The 20115-nt window shown below is 43.2% G+C and overlaps 1 protein-coding gene across 1 annotated transcript in view; it reads left to right on the forward strand.

Moving 5' to 3' along the window:
• The first annotated feature begins 14052 nt into the window (after positions 1-14052).
• Positions 14053-20115, forward strand: part of tbc1d9 (TBC1 domain family, member 9 (with GRAM domain)) — a 47966-nt gene continuing 41903 nt past the window's right edge. Inside the window, exon 1 of the mRNA XM_055647841.1 lies at positions 14053-14653. Coding sequence (XP_055503816.1) covers positions 14506-14653 — 148 coding nt within the window. The 5' untranslated portion in view covers positions 14053-14505. The remainder of the gene's footprint in view (positions 14654-20115) is intronic.

A 20115-nucleotide genomic window follows, 5' to 3' on the forward strand; every position in this document is an offset into this window, starting at 1 on the left:
GAGCTCATTGGATTTAATAAACTCAAGAGAGCAGTCAGTTGGTGACTGACGTAATGGTGGTGGGATCACCATTCTTCATAATTCTGATAAAAGATTAAAAAAGGGACTGGAAAGACCAAGTATAAAAGGAAATATGTCTGAAGAAGGGTCTCGACCCAAGACATCACCCATTCCTTCTCTCCAGAGATGCTGCCTGTCTCGCTGAGTAACTCCAGCTTTTTGTGTCTATCTTCGGTTTAAACCAGTGTCTGCAGTTCCTTCTTACACAGGATGTAATTTCTAATCGTTCCAGGATCATGGGGAGTACAAATTTGATAAAACCATTTCAAAAGGTATATCTCATTACCAGATAAGGTTCAAAGTTAATTCCAAAAGTGAAGATTTATCCAGTGTGCATCTTTCTACAGATTTCTAAACCTTCCATAGTTCATGGGGAATATCTGTGTCATCTTGCCAACGATGATATTCCAGTGACATAACTTTATCATTCTGTCGCTTCCCATTCTTGTTTTCACAAAGTAACCTTGTTTTTCAGAAGCTTGCTGGAATGTACTACCTGTTCATTTTTCTTTAACCTCAAGGACCCAGTTTCCAATCTCAAAATTCAACTTAAATAAATATATCTAAGTCAAAGGACTACAACATAAATATTACATTATCGCAGAGATTTATTTTAAATCAGGGTTAGGGGTACGGATATGCTGGCAAGGTTAGTATTTATTGGCCATCCCTTAAACCCTAAAGGTAAGCCATATTCTTAAACCATGTTAAGTTATTTTGGTGAAGGTACTTCCATAATGCTGTGAAGAGAGTTCTAAGCTTTAAAGCCGGTGAGAAGGAGATTGTTAAAGATCAGTCATGTACTTTCTATTCAGAATGGTGTGCATCTGGTTGAACCTAAAAGGAGAGGTGTTCACATTCACCCACTAATTCTGAAAGCAAGCAATAGGCCTTCTTAATGCAACAATTATTTTGAAAGTGTACATACTTAGTATGATTGACTACAAAACAGGTATACATTTGTAGATTCATGTAATTAATATTTCACCACAAACAATAGGAAGACATAGGAGATTGTGATCAACAGCAAGACCAAGGAGATTGAAAGGAGACAGGAGACTTCAGGAAGCATAATGGTACACACAGTGGTATACATTGCCGGTGCCAAATTAGATATGGTTAAAAGCTTCAAGTTCCTAGGAGTAAATATCACCAGCAACTTGTCCTGGACTAGCCATTTTGAACCAATGGCCAAGAAAGCATGCCAATCCCTCTACTTCCTTAGAAGGCTTAGGAAGTTTGGCATGTCCCCAACAACCCTCATCAACTTCTACAGATGCGCCTAAGAAAACATTTTATTGGGATGCATCGTAGCATGGTTTGGAAACAGCTCCATCCAAGACCACAGGAAATCGCAGAGATTGTGGATGAAGCCTTGACCATCACACAACCTCCCTTCCATTGACTCCATCTATACTTCATGCTGTTGCAGCAAGGCCACCAGCATAATCAAGGACGTGTCTCACCCCCGAGACTCCCTCTTCTCCCTTCTCCCATCAGGTTAAAGGTACTGAAGTGTGAAAATGCATACCTCCAGATTCAGGGACAGTTTATTCTCAGCTGTTATCATACAACTGAAACATCCTATCACCAACTAGAAAGTGGTCCTGACCTCCAATCTACCTCATTGGAGACCCTCGGAATATCTTTCATTGGACTTTTATGGACATTATCTTGTACTAAATGGTATTCACTTTATCCTGTATCTGTACACTGTGGTGGGCTTGATTGTAATCATGTATAGTCTTTGTGCTGACTGGATAGCATGCAACCAAAAATGCATGTTACAATAATCTAAACGAAACTAAACTATAAAGGGCCTTATTTGGCATATGTAGCAAAATCTGCATTGATAATTTGTCATTTTAGTATTTACACTTTCTCACTGCTAACAAGTATCAATACAGTAAATGGTGCATTTCATTAAATATTACCCACAAAAGGCTGAAACTAATGTCATTAAAATATGTACAACAGTAAATATTTAAATAATCAGAAATGTAATTCCAAACAGGATGGGTTTCATTATGTTTTGCTCTTATTACATATAAATATTTCATTAATTAATAATCACACTACTTGTGGATCCTGCTTCTTCACTACTAAAAGCATTTTGCATAAAGTTCAAACTAATGTACATCGTATTTAGATTTTTATTTCTTTACACTTTTGCATTTTAAAAGGCAAGTGTATCCTGCAATCACCTTCAGTTGAATTAAATCCAATAACTATAATAATTTATATGTCCTTTTATTTGGCCATTATATAAGAAATATTTTGAAGAGGATATTGTAAGAATTAAGAGTGGAATGCATTTGCTAAATGAGTATCTTGACATAATCATATCTAGGACAATAAATTGTTCATAAATAATATATTGTGCAGTTTTAAAACCATGCTGAGTGAACTATCATAAATCAGGTAGAATATTTATTATATTGTCCTTTCAACATGAGCTTCTTCTTCTTCTTATCGAGTCCACACAGAAGATTAGAAGTTGTTCAGCCAGAGCTGAACACACATCTCAGCATCTGCATACAATGGTGTCTGTCTTGTCGCTTCTTGGGAAGATTGGTGGAAACAGGACTGCGACGTGAATGCTCTTTCCTTGAGCATAACGTGAGCTACCACATAGTGATATAAAAATCAGAAATATTTATGCAGTCAATGTTCCCTAAATTCTAAAAGCATCAAGTATAGCAACAGCATGCTTATACGACTGCACTAATAGCCTGAACCAATAATCCAGAGATATGAATTAAATCCCATCATAGGAATTTTAAATAATGTTAATTAACTAAATCTGAAATAAAAAGCAAGAATCAATAATCGTGATCTGCTAACTATTTGGCTGTCCACATTTCATCTGATTTGTCAGTTACTTACAGTGTAGGAAATCTGCTGTCTTCATGCATTCTGCCTGATATCATAGGAATGTGATTTGATTTTTATTGACCTGATCTATTGACAGAGTTGTATTGAAATTAGTACAAATATCAATATCAAAAATAAAACCCGAAGGGCCACTCAGCATGGGTCTAATATATATCGAAGCACTCCTTACTAACATTGGGGAGCTTCAGACAATCAGGAAAGCCTGGTTATGAACAGCCTGGCACAGTTCTTAACCAAGCTTTCCTGGTTCATAAACAAAAGACAATGTGCTGAAAGAACTCAGCAGGTCAAGCACCATCTGTGGAGAGAATTGAGATGATGGTTTGGGTTAGGACCCTTCTTCAGTCCTGAAATGTTGTCTGTCCATTCCCTCCACAGATACAGTACTGCCTCACCTGCTGAGTTCCTCCAGCACTTTATTTTTTTGCTCAAGATTCCAGCATCCACAGTTTCTTGCAACATTCCAAACTCCCCATTACCATCCCTGGATGTATCCTGTCCCATAGGCCACCAGATGTTCATTCAGAAGAAAGTGTTTGCGGGGGTCTTTCATTAACACTAGACCCCATCTATCTTCTATCTATTTATCTTCTATACATACATAATACATAACTATAACTAAAACTCTGATCTTGTTATCTTCTTTTTTGGCGGTCTTTCTATTTGCGCAAAAACGTTTGCGATAGCGCTACGATTTTTCACCAGTTCACTCACCGGTCTCCTGTGCTAGGACAGCAGCATCCTATGATGACCTCATCAACATCGAGGAGTACGCAGAGACTGTAACCAGCTACATTGCCAAGTGCACTGAGGATGTCACCATCATGAAAACTTTCACTGCACGTGGAAACGAAAAGCCATGGATGACAGCAGAGGTGCGCTCGCTGCTGAGGGCTCGTGATGCAGCCTACAGAGCCGGTAACACAGCCGCTCTTCGATCTACCAGGACTGCACTGGAAAAAGGAATCAGGGCAGCGAAACGTGCCTTCGCGGGGAAAATCCAGGGACACCTCTGCGACACAGGAGACACCAGGAGGATGTGGAAGGGAATCGAAACATTGACGGGGTACAAGGCAAGGCAGCAGGTAACCGACACGGACACTTCTCTCCCAGATAAATTAAACAACTTCTTTGCACGTTTTGATGCAGCAAACACCACACCCAAGAGGAGAGCCAGCCCCTGCCTACAAACCGACCAGCCAGTCCTGACCATAGACACAATGGACACACGGAGAATCCTGTCTAAGGTCAACCCGTGGAAAGCAGTCGGACCCGACAACATCCCAGGACGTGTGCTAAAGGAATGTGCTGAGGAGTTAGCAGATGTGCTAACAGACATCTTTAACATCTCCCTTAGTCAGGCCATTGTCCCCACATGCCTCAAAACTTCCACGATAATCCCCATAGCGAAGAAACCAGTGGTTGCCTGCCTAAATGACTACCGCCCTGTCGCCCTGACCCCAATAATAATGAAGTGTTTTGAACGCCTGGTGAAACCCCCACATTACTGCCAGCCTCCCCTCATCGTTAGACCCCCTACAGTTTGCCTATCGCCCCAACCGCTCTACAGAGGATGCCATCTCTACCACGCTGCACACAGTAATCGCGCATCTGGAACACAAGAACACATACGCCAGAATCCTGTACATTGACTTCAGCTCAGCGTTTAATACCATCATCCCACAGAGACTTGTGGAGAAACTAACCCTGCTGGGCCTCAACACCACCCTGTGTCACTGGATCTTGGACTTTCTGACAGAGAGACCGCAGTCAGTCCGTGTGGGCAAGAACACTTCAGGCTCGATCACGCTGAGCACCGGCTCCCCTCAAGGCTGTGTGCTCAGCCCGCTGTTGTTCACTCTGCTCACACATGACTGTGCTGCCAGATTCAGGGAAAATAAAATCATAAAATTCGCGGACGACACTACAGTGGTGGGACTCATCAGTGGAGATGACGAAACAATGTACAGGGAGGAAGTAGAACAACTGGTGGACTGGTGCGGCAAAAACAACCTAGAATTGAATGTCGACAAAACTAAGGAGATGGTTGTCGACTTCAGGAGGGCGCAGCCAAAGCATACACCGCTCAACATTAGTGGCACTGCAGTGGAGAGAGTGGAGAGCATAAAGTTCCTCGGTGTGCAAATAACGGACAGCCTCACCTGGTCCAGGAACACCACTTGGACCGTCAAACGGGCCCATCAGCGACTGCACTTCCTGAGGAAACTAAAACAGGCCTCACTCCCCACCAACATCCTCAGGACTTTCTACAGGGGCACGGTGGAGTCTGTACTCACGTACTGCATAAATACGTGGTACTCCACCTGCAACTGTTCGGACAGGAAGGCTCTGCAGAGGGTAGTGAGGGGAGCAGAGAGGATCATTGGCGTCTCCCTACCCTCGGTACAAGAACTGTTCCAGAGCCGCTGTCTGAAGAAAGCACAGAGAATTGCCAAGGACAAACTGCACCCCCTCCACGCACACCTGGATCTCCTGCCATCAGGCAAGAGATATCGTAGCATCAAAGCCCGGACTACGAGGCTGCTAAACAGCTTCCTACCACAGGCTGTGAGGCTGCTAAACAGTCACTCTGCACCCACAGTCACTTGACTTGACTCTGCGGCTGGCACGGACACTTTAATACTGGCACTGGCCACTCGAATCAGCGGCCCCGGACATTTTTTATGATTGGTTTATTGAATTTTAACATTGTGTTTTTTTTTTACCTGCTTTTAACTATTTATACTGTTCCATCAGGGACTGGATTGTTTTTAGTGTTATTATGTGTGAAGTGTTTAAATTTCATGTGCGATGCTCCGCTATTCACTGGGAAACGTCTTTTCATTTTGCACTGTAACAACTGTTGCTTGCAAGATGACAATAAAGGTTGATTGATTGATTGATTGCTGCGAGTGGGCCAAGTTTCGTTACGATCGGTTGAATGTCGTAAAAGTTAGAATTCCACAGATGCACCACCCTCTGACTAAAAAAATGTCTCCTCATCTCCTTCCTAAAAGAACACAGAGGCTATGACATCTGGTTCTAGACGCTCCCACTAGTGGAAACATCCTCTCCACATCCACTCTATCCAAGCCTTTCACTATTCTGTATTTTTTAATGAGGTCCCCCCTCATTCTTCTAAACTCCAGGCCCAGTGCCGACCCACACTCATCATTGGTTAACCTACTCATTCTTGGGATCATTCTTGTAAACCAACTCTGGACACTATCCAGAGCCAGCAAGTCCTTCCTCAGATACGGTGCCCAAAATTGCACACAAAATTCCAAATGCAGCCTTACGAACGCCTTATGGAGCCTCAACATCACATCACTGTTTTTGTATACAAGCCCACTGGAAATAATTGCTAGCATTGAGTTTGCTTTCCCTGCAACCAATTCGACTTGCAGATTAACTTTTTGGGAATCATAGAAACATAGAAACATAGAAACATAGAAATTAGGTGCAGGAGTAGGCCATTCGGCCCTTCGAGCCTGCACCGCCATTCAATATGATCATGGCTGATCATCCAACTCAGTATCCCGTACCTGCCTTCTCTCCATACCCCCTGATCCCCTTAGCCACAAGGGCCACATCTAACTCCCTCTTAAATATAGCCAATGAAGTGGCCTCAACTACCCTCTGTGGCAGAGAGTTCCAAGTCTCTTTGTACCTTCGGTTTCTGGATTCTCTCATGTATAGAAAATAGTCTACGCCTTTATTTCTACTGCAGAATGCATGACTCCACACTTAGCTACACTACATTCCATCTGCCATTTCTCTGCCCACTCCCCTGTCCAAGTCCTTCTGCAGAGTCCCTGCTTTCTCTACACAATCTTCCACTTATTTTTGTATTATCCGCAAACATGGTCACAAAGACTTCAATCCCCTCATCCAAATTATTAATATACAACGTGAAGAGGAGCAGCCCCCGCACCAACCTCTGTGCAACTCCGCTAGTTACAGGATGAGGAAGAAGTGATTGATTCAGGGGGGGAAGAAGCTGTTCTTAAGTCTGAACATCTGGGTTTTCAAGCTCTGGTATCTTCTCCCAGAAGCCAGGTTATAAAATGGAACGGCAGCGTGGCTGGTCCTTGATGCAATGTGCCATGAAGATGGACTTCATGATGGACTGGGCTGAGCAAGTTCAGGCTGTCGAGAGCAGAGCAGTTGTTGTACCAGGCTGAGATGCATTCGATCGGAATACTTTCTATCGATGTTTGATAGAATCTTTGTGTGCATACCGAATCTTCTGATGCCTGAGAGTAAATACGCTGACATGTGTTTTTGACCACTATAGAAGTGTGAAGACTCACGGCTAGGTTGCCGATTATATGATGGCTAGGAACTTGACGCTGTCAGTCATCTCTATAGCTGTTCTGTTGATGGGGACAGCGTTCTGTTCATCAACCAACACACCCCCTCCCTCTTGCCTGAATTCTGTCTCGTCTGGCCGACAACACTAGTAATAGCAGCAAAATTAGAGATTTGCTTTGTGCTTCCACTGTTATTTTATGCTTCTAATACTACTACTATTTTATGGCGGTGGTCTCTCAGTGGCTGCAGCAGAGTTGATGGGCGGGCGGCTGTTTTTTTGTAGCTGAAGAGGCTGCAGACGGCCTTGATAGACAAGTTGAAGAACTTTTATCAGCTTGCCATGAGCCGTGCAACAAGAGTTACAGATAAAATTTGACCATTTTTATCAGCAGAGCAATTTACCCTGAGCCCGATTCAGGTGGGCAATTCTTACATTTGTATTTTTAAATACCCCATTTATTAATTTCATAATAAGTTTAATTTAAAAAATGACAATAGGTTTGTTTTTAGAAATCATGATTGGGAATTTTACTTTTCTGTCTTTGTTGAGGAGATACAGCCACAACAATGAAAGAAGATTCGTCAGAGTGAAAAAAAAGAAATATTGTTATCATCAGTAGCATCTGGTAATTTAAAAGGTCATGTTTTAATCATTTCTGGAGGTGCTTTACACTCACTTAAAAACACTCATAAAGTAATAAAATGACATTTATCAGTAATAACAAATAGTTGGAAAAAGAAAATACAGCATTTTTGTATCTCAACACAGGCTTCTTTACATTGTCCTTAATGTCAACTTCCTCCCCTTCAGCAAAAGCCGATTGAAATTACCACATGCAGATTACATTGGCTACTGTGTTGAGGCTACAGGTGGGCGAGAGTGCAGTGCTGTTCTGGTTTCTGACCTCAGCATCTAAATTTCCTTCGTACATTATGAAGACAACCAAGTTTCACTCTGAGCGACCACCAGAGGGAAAGTCTAAACCACCAGCAACTCATTTCAGCCACCCAATTGGCTTTTTGGTGCCTCAACTCTCTTAGGTTGTTAACTGCAACAAATATACATTATCAAACTGAGCCCTGTGGAGAAAGCTGCACAACTGTGGTTAACCTTGCTATCATTTTTTTTTTAAGTGTCATCCATGTTAAAATTAATGGCATGTTAACAACTCTCGCTTATGTGCAAGTTTAGTCATTCCATACCTCTATCTCAAAACTGGAACATTCCCAAAAGTTTGACAATTATTTTCACTTTCTCCTTAAGAGGGAGCCTTCAATTGCATATACAGTAGTAGGCCCCTCTCGGTCATGACTGACCATGGGTGATGCATCCTGGGCGGTCATATGGAGGACAGGTTGTTGCCCATGCAGCACGTCCTCCCTCTCCACGTCGCTGATCAATCCAAAGGAACGGCAGGAGCTCGCAGAGCGAGGTTGTGGACAACGACAAACTGCCTTAGGGGCTCTGACCGGATTTTCTTGAGGTTTATTCCTGGAGCCTTTTCCATGACTGGATATGGCAACAAGGCAGTGGAGGTTTTAAATCAGAATTTTCCCTCTCCTAGATGGACTGTCTTCCCAGGCAATTGCAGATACATATTCTGCAATAATGGGTTTAACCTAGAAATCAGTGATCACAATACCAAGACAATACTTGCATGTACAAATGTAAGGTGTTTGGTGCCATGGGAACTTTGCCCATTTTCACATTTTTTTTAAATCGCGATTTTATTTCTGAATATGGGAAAAATTACATGTAGACCCAAGAGACTGCAGATGCTGGAATATTGAGGAAAACACAAAGTGCTGTGGAACAGGCAGCATCTGGGGAGGGAATGGATAGGCAACATTTTGGGTCAGGACCCTTCATCAAACTGATTGGAGTAGGGGGGGGAAGAGTGTGAAAAGCAAGGTAGGGACAGAACAAAGCATAGCAAGTGATGTGCATACAGTTGAGGTGGGTTTGATTAGCAGAGGGATGGAATAAGCGACAAAGGCTCGATGTGAAAAGTACGCAAAGTGGTGTCAGATAAGAAGTGAGGAGGAGTGAGATGTAAAGGAAAGGGAAGGGAGTGTTTGCAAAGAGACAGGGAGAGTGGAAAGAGGAGGGAAAAGGTAATGGGGCTTGGGGATGGGAGATGAGTGTATGATGGAAGAGAAATGAGTAGGGTGATAGGAAGGTGTAGGAGATATTACTTAAAGTTGGAAAAATTCAATGTTCATACCATTCCGTTGAAAGCAACCCAAATGGAATATGATGTGCTGTTTGGTCACTTTGAGTGTGCTATCACTCTGGCAACAGAGGAGGCAAAGGACTGAAAGTTTGCTATGGGAAGAAAAGTTAATTACATGTAATTGTTGCCAATAAAATACAGCCATTTCCGTGCTAAGATATGGGGAAACAAATTTCAATTTCATTAAATTAGAAGCATTTCTGCATTACTAGCAATTAATTCCTTAGGCTTTCTTGGCAGTGTGTAGGGCCCAAGACCATGGGGGTTTCTGTTCTCTTTAAGCTTCCTGAAATTACATCTTTGATTTTCTTCTGTTATTCTTGTTCTGGGGAATAAGATATGGTTATGCAATCCTCTACTTGACAGCAGTCCGTTAACATACCATCCAAGAAACCATCCTTCAGATGCCAAACTAAAAGCATGAACGTCCAAAGAGGATTCAGAACAATAATATTCCAGCTATTTCACATGGCAGGATTTGATCATCACTGTGAACCAAAGTTATTTCTCTCATTTATATCAAGAGTATGAATACACAATTTTATTACGAACCAATACTTGGAATGAAAAGAGAGTGAGAGTGATCCCAAAGATGTGTGGATTGGTAGGTCAACGGATTGCTGTAAATTCCCCCAAGTATGTAGGTGAGTGGTAAAATCTGAGGGCAGTTGATGGGGATGAACATTACGATTCTATCTGGAATGGCTTCACGAGAGGGATAGACAGAGTTGACGTTGAAAAGCTTTTCCCACTGAGAGTAGGGAAGATTCAAACAATGGGACATGACTTGAGAATTAAGGGACTGAAGTTTAGGGGTAACATGAGGGGGAACTTCTTTACTCAGAGAGTGGTAGCTGTGTGGAATGAGCTTCCAGTGAAGGTGGTGGAGGCAGGTTCGTTTTTATCATTTAAAAATGAATTGGATAGTTATATGGATGGGAAGGGAATGGAGGGTTATGGTCTTAGCGCAGGTATATGGGACTAGGGGAGATTATGTGTTCGGCACGGACTAGAAGGGTCGAGATGGCCTGTTTCCGTGCTGTAATTGTTATATGGTTATATTATTATTATATGGATGTGGGAAGAAAAGATTATATGCAGAATTTGTGTGGGATCAGGATTGCTCTGTGAGCTAGCACAGAAGGGCTGTAATGGTCTCCTATTTCATCATGAAGTATAGAAATTGTACAGTAATTCATGTTAAGTTTTGTATTTTTGGCTAGGTCACATTATTGAGGAAAAGTAGAGAGTGCTTTATTTTGCATATCGTTGTGCTACATCTGAGAATGCTTAGTGCTAAATGGAAAGCAGCATCGCTCACATAAATTGTCATCTCTATGCTTTCCCTGAAAAGATCCGAGAGATTTTTCACCAATTCCAATGTTTACTTGAAAATGTGGAATGAATCTCACAAAGTAAGATTATTGCATCTTACAAAGGATTATGATTATAAGTAGATTTTCCGTCCTCTTTGAATGCTATACTGCATTGGCGTAATAGCAAGGGAAAAACATAAAGCAACCAAAATCACAATTTCCTTATCTCTATACAAACTAATTGATACTGATCTCACAAAAGCTGAAACCAGAAGCGTGTTAATGACTTCCCTGATAAGATATTTTGTGTGTTGCAAATCTATAATAGTAGCACACTAACATTGTTTACCCTTTCACTGATTTATTCCATTCAAGACCAAACATGTAGAATATGGATAATGATGCAAGACTTCTGCAATTCCTATTCATACAGAAATAAACTACACATATTCAGCCAGGAGAATCATAAATTCAAAAGGATGATTTCATTCCATAGTATGCAGCAGTTGTCTGCCAATCACAGCCTTTCTACAGTTGGACTGGATTTTTACCGTGCCTTCTTTTATAAAAGATAATCTCTCATTTAAAATGTTCAAACCTGTTTATGAAAACAAAACTGCCTAATGTCATCTTGTGTGGGCCTACCATAGTTAATAAACTGATTATTATCTGGGAAATGTGTAGAACAACTGTAAACCCAACATTTAAATCGCCTTTCAATTGTTTGTTTACAATTGAGCGAGAGTCGGTTTGGTTAAATGGTACACTTGAGAAATCTTTTCTATCATTTAATGGGAAAACAACTAAATTATTTTGAAAAGTGACATTTTCATTATGGTGCTGTATGTAGAGTATATACATCCTATGTAGAGTGGGAATGAACAAAAAACAAGTGTCAGTTAAATCAGTCTAGTTGCCAATCATATATGCAATAGCTATGTTGAATTATATACTGGGTTCTCCACAACTTGAGTTTGACATGCTCTTTTTGGGGCAGAGCTTCAGCTTATTTTCTTCGTACAGTTGATTCACGATGTAAAAATATACCTTTATTCAGAAAAAATCATACCAACTACAGGGTATTATAAGAAAATGCAGCTACAAAAACAAATAATCAATTTGCCCTTTCTAATTTGATCATGTATAACACCAGATTAAAAGGTGATTGGTTACAGCAACTGAAAGATCTTTCAAGATGTCCTATTTTCAGCTTTTGAGATATTGGTTATTGACCTTTAGGGCTAGCATTGAATCGGTCCCGGCGATTTAATTTTTGGTTATTGGCCAACAATTTGTCAATTATATTGCTGGTTAATCCCAAATATTTCTGCTTCAATAAATGAAATGAACATGGAAGGTGAGATTTGCTTCTTGCTATTAAAAAACATTGTCAAGGCTCTGCCAAGATTCCTGTTCACGAGGAAAGGATTCTGCAGCTTATTTTTGTACTCTGATCCTCAAAAAGCAACAAGGGACAACCCTCTCACGTTAATCCAGCAGCTTTTATTCGCCATCCAGTTGCATTTTATTGGGTTCCAACCTGGACCAGATGCCTTGGCATTTCCAGAAGTAATTGAATTTTGTAATTAGCTACAATTAGGTACTATATGCTTTAATTTCAGGTCATCCAAGTAAGATTGTTTCATATTTGTTTCAGAATGCTTCAATCCAAAATAACTGAAAATTTCATTCAGTTCTCTTAATTTTTAAGAAAGTTATGGGCTTTTGACTGTCCTCGATCACAGCTTTTGTGTTAAGTCAATGGAAAAGCAAAACAAGGTGCTATGAAAATGAAAGTATGAAAATGGCCATAATATTTTTAATACTGAAGATGTTAAATTAGATGTCAAATTAAACTTCTTTTTATGCTTTATCTGATGGGATAAATTGCAGACTTGATATTTAAATCTCAAAATTTTGTAACATTGCTAAATCTCCACGTTCGCGGTGGTGTGGTCGTTGTTTTCCCTTTCTGGGGCGGGGAGGAGGGGGTTTAAATACACACACCTGCGTCCTGCGACATTCACCCCGAAACCCCAGAACAAACAGTGTGTATGTAGGAAGGAAGGAAGGAACGAACTGCAGATGCTGGTTTACACCAAAGATCACAGCTCCGCTCTCTATGATCTTTGGTTTACATCGAAGATGTATCCCAGCTACCAAGACAGATGTGTACAGCAATTCGTTCTTCCCCCGCACAATTAAAGCATGGAATAATCTCCACCCAACTGAGGCGTGTGATGACATGGGCATCACACGCCTCAGCACTCGTGAGTAAGGCAAGGCAGCGCCTTTACCACCTCAGGCAATTGAGGAAATTCAGAGTGTCTCCGAGGATCCTCCAGTGCTTCTACGCAGCGGCGGTGGAAAGCATCTTGTCCGGGAACATTACCATCTGGTTTGGGAATTGCTCTGCCAAGGACAAGAAGGCTCTGCAGAGAGTAGTGCGTTCGGCCGAACGCACTATGGGAACTTCACTCACCCCCCTGCAGGAACTATACAACAGGAGGTGCAACTCCAGAGCCAACAATATCATGAGAGACCTCTTCCACCCCTGCAACGGACTGTTCCAGCTGCTACGGTCAGGCAAACGCCTCCGTTGCCATGCGGTGAGAACGGAGAGGTTGAGAAGGAGTTTCTTCCCAGAGGCCATTCGGACTGTAAACACCTATCTCACCAGGGACTAACACTACTGAACCTTTTTCCTTCCATTATTTATTATGTAAAGGTATATGTGTGTTATGATTGTGTTTATAGTTTGTTTGGTTGTTTGTCTTTTCCGCGAGCATTGTCACTTTCATTTCACTGCACATCTCGTATGTGTGTATGTGACAAATAAACTTGACTTGACCAGTTACCCAACCAGATGCAACTAAATTTAAAGTAGCTTCATTCTTCCCAATAACCCTTTCTGGCTTAATCCCTCCCTTCACCACCTCCACAGTTTAAATTCCATTTGGAATATTTTGGAGGAGCAGGAAAGCAAGAAGATGGACGCAAAGTGAGTTGCTCCAGAACAATAGCCCAGGTAGCTGATGTAAGACGTGATGCCCGGTGAGAGGGGGGGTGTGTGTGTGTGTGTGTGGGGGGGGGGGGGGGGGGCGTTACTTGCTTGTTGCCGGCGTGAGCTGACGGTGCCCGATGTCCGATGTCCGAGCCGCCGCTGTCAGACGCTGTCCGTCCCGCTCCGGCCGCTGCATCAACAGGAACGGACGCCTCCCTCCCCCCCCTCCCGCCTCGCGCCGCTGACGTCTCCGGAATTCTATTTTTTGAACGACCGCGGAGTTCGAATACGGTTGCTCGCTCGAGCCTGCGTGAGCAAAGATCTTGTAGCGGATCTTTGTGCGTGATGACGTAGCCGTCGCTCGCTCCGTCGCCCGCTCGCTCGCGCTGAATCGGGCTCTCGGTGGTTTGTTGTTTTGAATCATCCATGTCGCCCGTCGACAACATCCCCCGTCGTTAACACATCCCGGTTTTCATTGGGAAAAGACAACGGACGTGGTGGGAGAGTGTGGCCGAGCGATTGGGACGTCCATATAGACTGGGTGTTGAGGGGAGTGACCCGACCCCGACCCCTCGTCTCCCGGTGATGTCGCCGCAGTCGCAGCTCGGCTGCTGAGATTTATCCTGCCCCTCGCTTTCCCTCCTGCTTCATACATATATATATTGTCGGATTGCTGTCAGCTATGTGGGTCAAGCCCGAAGAGGTGCTGCTGGCCAACGCGCTGTGGGTGACGGAGAGAGCCAACCCGTACTTCGTGCTGCAGAGGAGGAAAGGACACGGGGAAGGTGGCGGTGGTGGCGGCGGCGGCGGCGGCAGAGGCGGGCTGGCGGGTAAGTCAAGTCAAGTCAACCCGGTGTAATAATGCGACCTTGCCCCGCGGCCACACACGGGGGGAGGACATGCAAACATGTCCCACATGTGGTGGCACAACACGGCACGGCCAACATTTGTGTGCTGAACAAGAAGTCTGAAGAAGGGGTTTCCGCCCGAAACGTTGCCTATTTATTTCCTTCGCTCCATAGCTGCTGCTGCACCCGCTGAGTTTCTCCAGCATTGTTGTCTTCCTTCGATTTTCCAGCATCTGCAGTTCCTTCTTCAACAACATTTGTGTGCATTGGGTTGCAGCGCGGGTAAACATTAATTTCTGCTAATTGATAATTGATTCTGCGTGTAATATCCATTGCCCGCATTATGTTTACAAGCATAGATTACCCCCACCCCCGAGGCAACATTTTTACCACTGTGTGGGTACGAGAGTGATTTTAAGTTAAAATATTAATAGTGATTGCGGGTGTATTTCAGGTGTAGACTTGGTTCCTCAGATTTGTATAAAATCTGTCAATTCAGCATCTGTCAGTTGAGATCGGTTTACCGTAGGTCAGTCACATAACTAAGAGCAGTTTAGTCCTTGCGATATAACCTATCAATTCTGTTATCTAATTACACTACATAACACCCCGTTTGTGTCTTTTCCCCCCGTGAAATACCGTAGCCTCTATTTTGAATTTTACTGGACATTTAAAAATCACGAGTTTTAATAGAGTTTTAAGAATTGACTTGTGGTTTTCTCTTATTATATCCCATTAGCTGAGTTCAATCCAGTGAAAAATATCTAACCAATACCTTTGTTAAATATCTTGTGTTTGGTTTACAGGCCAGTGCATTGTAACTGCTGGAAATTTTCTCTTGTGTTAATGTTTTTCAACATTTATTACAACATGTAAATATACCCCCTGTTGACATTTATTGTAGTTTTTGCATTTGATAAAAATGTTTTTTTGGCGGATCTTGGTTTACATTGATTACAGGATCTTCCAATGCAGGAGGTTGTGCCGGGCAGACAAAAGTGCTGGAGAAGCTCAGCGGGTGCAGCAGCATCTATGGAGCGACGGAAATGGGCAATGTTTCGGGCCAAAACCCTTCTTCTGACTGATGGCGGGCAGATTAGGCTAGGCATGCCTGCACTTCCAGGGGGAAAAAAGGAGGAAAGAAGAACAAGCTATGTCACTGTAGATAACAGATGTAGAAATGAAATCAAGTCTCCTGAAGTTGTGGAATTCAATAATGACTCCATAAGACTGCAGTGTTATTAGATGGAAGATGAGGGGCTGTTCATCAATTTTATGATGGGCTTCAATGTAACTCTGCAAGGGGCCACAGACCAATAAGTCAGTGGGAATGAGAATTAAAGTGGCAGGCGACAGGAAGCTTGGGGTTGCCTTTGTGGATTCAACACTGGTGCGGTCACACAACCTGTGGTTGGTTTCTCCTGTGCAGAGGAGACCACGTGGCGAACACAGAATGCCGTACACAGGGTGAAATGCGATTAAATTGCTGCTTACTTGGAAATAATGTTTGGGTTATTACAGGGTGGGAAGAAAGGAAGTGAAAGAACAAGTGCCGCTTTCCCTGTTTTGGTCACCATGTTCTAGGGAAGACATTGTCACGGTGCAAAGGGTTTCAGAGAAGATTTACAAGGATGTTGCCAGGACTTGAGGGCCTGAGCTACAGGGAGAGGTTGAGCAGGCTAGAACTTTATTCCTTGGAGTGCAGGAGGATGAGATGCGTCCTTATGGAGGTGTACAAAATCATGAGAGAACAATTGGGAAAATGCACAGTGTCTTTTGCCCAGAGTACAAGAAGCATAGGGCATGGGTTTAAGGTTTTTACACAAAGGGTAGAAGGTGTATGGAAGGTGCTGCCGGAGGAGGTAGCTGAGGCAGATACTATTGCAATGCTTAAGAAACATTTAGACAGGTACATGGATAGGATAGGTTTAGGGGGATATGGGCCAAATGCAGGCAGGTGGAACTAGTGTTGGTCATGTGGGCAAGTTGGGCTGAAGGGCCTGTTTCCATACTGTATGACTATGACCTGCAGTTGCAAGGAAAAGTGTTGTATGGTGGGGTTGTTTGAAAAATGAATCAGGGAGCCTTGAAGGGAAATGTTGAAGGGGGGTGCATCTGATGGTGGAATCTCTTTGTAGATGGTGAAGATTGTAAAAAAATTATCTATTGAATACAGAGGCTGGTGGATAGAAGGTGAGGAACAAGGGTGTTTTATCCTTGTTCCATCCAGAGGAGAGTGAGAGCAGAAGTGTTGGAGATTAATGAAATATAGTCAAGAGCTTTGTTAACATTGGTAGGGGGAAAGCTATGGTTTGGAAAGAAACATTTGAAAGTGCCTATCTCCTCCCTCTCTCGCGCTTTCTGGAACTGCAGATGCTGGAAAATCAAAGGTACACAAAAATGCTGGAGAAACTCAGCAGGTGCAGCAGCATCTATGGAGCGAAGGAAATAGGTAACGTTTCGGGCCAAAACCCTTCTTCAGACTGATAGGGGGTGGCAGGGAGGAGGAGGAGGAGCCCGAGGGCTGGGAGAATGGGAGGAGACAGTTCGAGGGCAGGAAGGGGAGGAGACAGCAAGGGCTAACAAAATTGGGAGAATTCAATGTTCATGCCCGCCGGATGCAGGCTCCCCAAGCGGAATATGAAGTGCTGTTCCTCCAATTTGCTGTGTTGCTCACTCTGGCCGTGGAGGAGACCTAGGACAGAGAGGTCGGATTGGGAATGGGAGGGGGAGTTGAAGTGCTGAGCCAATGGGAGGTCAGGTAGGTTCTTGCGGACCGAGCGGAAGTATTCGGCGAAACGATCGCCCAACCTCCCGTACCACCCCCTCCCCGGGCACTTTCCGTTGCAACTGCAACAAATGCAAACCTGTCCCACCTCCCCCCCCCCCCCCCCCCCCCCCCCCCCCCCCCCCCCCCCCCCCCCCCCCCCCCCCCCCCCCCCCCCCCCCCCCCCCCCCCCCCCCCCCCCCCCCCCCCCCCCCCCCCCCCCCCCCCCCTCCCCCCTCGACTCCATTCAAGGACCCAAGCAGTCGTTCCAGGTGCGACAGAGGTTCACCTGTATCTCCTCCAACCTCATCTACTGCATCCGCTGCTCTAGATGTCAGCTGATCTACATCGGTGAGACTAAGTGGAGGTTGGGCGATCGTTTCACCGAACACCTCCGCTCGGTCCGCAAGAACCTACCTGACCTCCCGGTGGCTCAGCACTTCAACTCCCCCTCCCATTCCCAATCCGACCTCTCTGTCCTGGGTCTCCTCCATTGCCAGAGTGAGCAACACAGGAAATTGGAGGAACAGCACCTCATATTCCGCTTGAGGAGCCTGCATCCGGCAGGCATGAACATTGAATTCTCCCAATTTTGTTAGGCCTTGCTGTCTCCTCCACTTCCTTAGGCCTCGAGCTGTCTCCTCCCATCCCCCAGCCCTCGGGCTCCTCCTCCTCCTTTCTCCTTCCTTCTCCCCGCCACCCCCTATCAGTCTGAAGAAGGGTTTTGGCCCGAAACGTTACATATTTCCTTCGCTCCATAGATGCTGCTGCACCCGCTGAGTTTCTCCAGCATTTTTGTGTACCTTCTCTCTCTCTCTCTCGTTATCTATCAATCTCTTATCTAACAGATAATATGGCAGGTGGGGGAATTTAATGCTTCATTCAACCCAATTCTGTTACCTTTTAGTTGACTACCTACTGCCCATGCCAGTATATTACCATAGCATCATGGAAAGAGATAGGTCAATAAATTAGAGAAAGACATATCTAAAATATTAATTGATGTCTTCTCACATAAATAATTATAAAGCATAAATACTTCTGTGGAGATTTGTTTAGAAACATTGCTTGTTGGTGATTAAAACTCTGCTGCTCCAGATATTTTTTAATACTTGCAAGGAAAGCTATTTCAATGACAATATAGGCAAGACAAAATTCTTTCAATTTTTTCCACAATAAAGAAATGCTAATAATAGGACTAAAATTTTTCAACATTCACCTTGCTTCAAAAAGTTATATGGACAATTTTACAGATTGTTTACAAATGGAGACAGACAGCTTTAGATCAACTGCTAAAATGACAGTTCCATTGTAAATCGATGGAGATGCTCTATGCCACGTCTGTTTTCATCACTGAAGTATATGTAAACCTGAAAATGGCCAGTAAATTGAATAATCTCTATGGTTTTATTTGTTTATGTGAAGCAGCTAACACTTTTCTACTGTATATTTGAGTTATTTTGCAATAAATTGTAATGTAACATATCATTTTCTCTTCAAATAAATGTTATCTCTTGCTCCAACATAAACCTCAATCTTCCCCTAGGATGCGTCACTGACTCTAAGTTGGGAACTAAATTTAATCCAATAAAAGAAAAACACAAAATCAAGAAGCGCTTGTTTATTGTTTATTCACACAGTTTAGATTTTACAACAGGTTATCCATATTGCAGATTGAAATATTTTTGTGCTGAATGTATGCTTCTGGATATTCTGGCAACTTGGTATTAATTATGTGCATTGCCTATTCATAGAAAATAGGTGGAGGAGGAGGCCATTCGGCCCTTCGGCCCTTCGAGCCAGCACCGCCATTCATTGTGATCATGGCTGATCGTCCCCTATCAATAACCCGTGCCTGCCTTCTCCCCATATCCCTTGACTCCACTAGCCCCTAGAGCTCTATCTAACTCTCTCTTAAATCCATCCAGTGACTTGGTCTCCACTGCCCTCTGTGGCAGGGAATTCCATAAATTCACAACTCTCTTGGTGAAAAAGTTTTTTCTCACCTCAGTCTTAAATGACCTACCCGTTATTCCAAGACTGTGGCCCCTGGTTCTGGACTCGCCCAACATTGGGAACATTTTTCCTGCATCTAGCTTGTCCAGTCCTTTTATAATTGTATATGTTTCTATAAGATATCCACTCATCCTTCTAAACTCCAGTGAATACAAGCCAAGTCTTTTCAATCTTTCCTCGTATGACAGTCCCGCCATCCCAGGGATCAATCTCGTGAACCTACGCTGCACTGCCTCAATCACAAGAATGTCCTTCCTCAAATAAGGAGACCAAAACTGTACACAATACTCTAGATGTGGTCTCACCAGAGCCCTATACAACTGCAGAAGAACCTCTTTACTCCTATACTGGAATCCTCTTGTTATGAAGGCCAACATTCTATTCTTTGCAATGGCCAGTTTGGTGTTGGTGATTTGTTGTTTATCTTGTTGATAAATATTGCATTAGTACATCAAAAACAGTGGTTACATTTTAAATTTATATGTGATCCAATGAGCCTCTGTAGTAATTTCTAGTCCAAATAATTGAGTCATCTTTGATGCAACACCACTGTACTATAGTATGACCAATAGTAATATATGAATATGAAGGAAGTGAAAGACAAAATATATTTAAGTGGCTTAGATGCTTTAATGTATTGGGGCTGTTAAGTTTGTAGCTT

This window comes from Leucoraja erinacea, chromosome 1 (genome assembly GCF_028641065.1).
Source record: "Leucoraja erinacea ecotype New England chromosome 1, Leri_hhj_1, whole genome shotgun sequence".
In the NCBI taxonomy this organism is placed as follows: Eukaryota; Metazoa; Chordata; class Chondrichthyes; order Rajiformes; family Rajidae; genus Leucoraja; species Leucoraja erinaceus.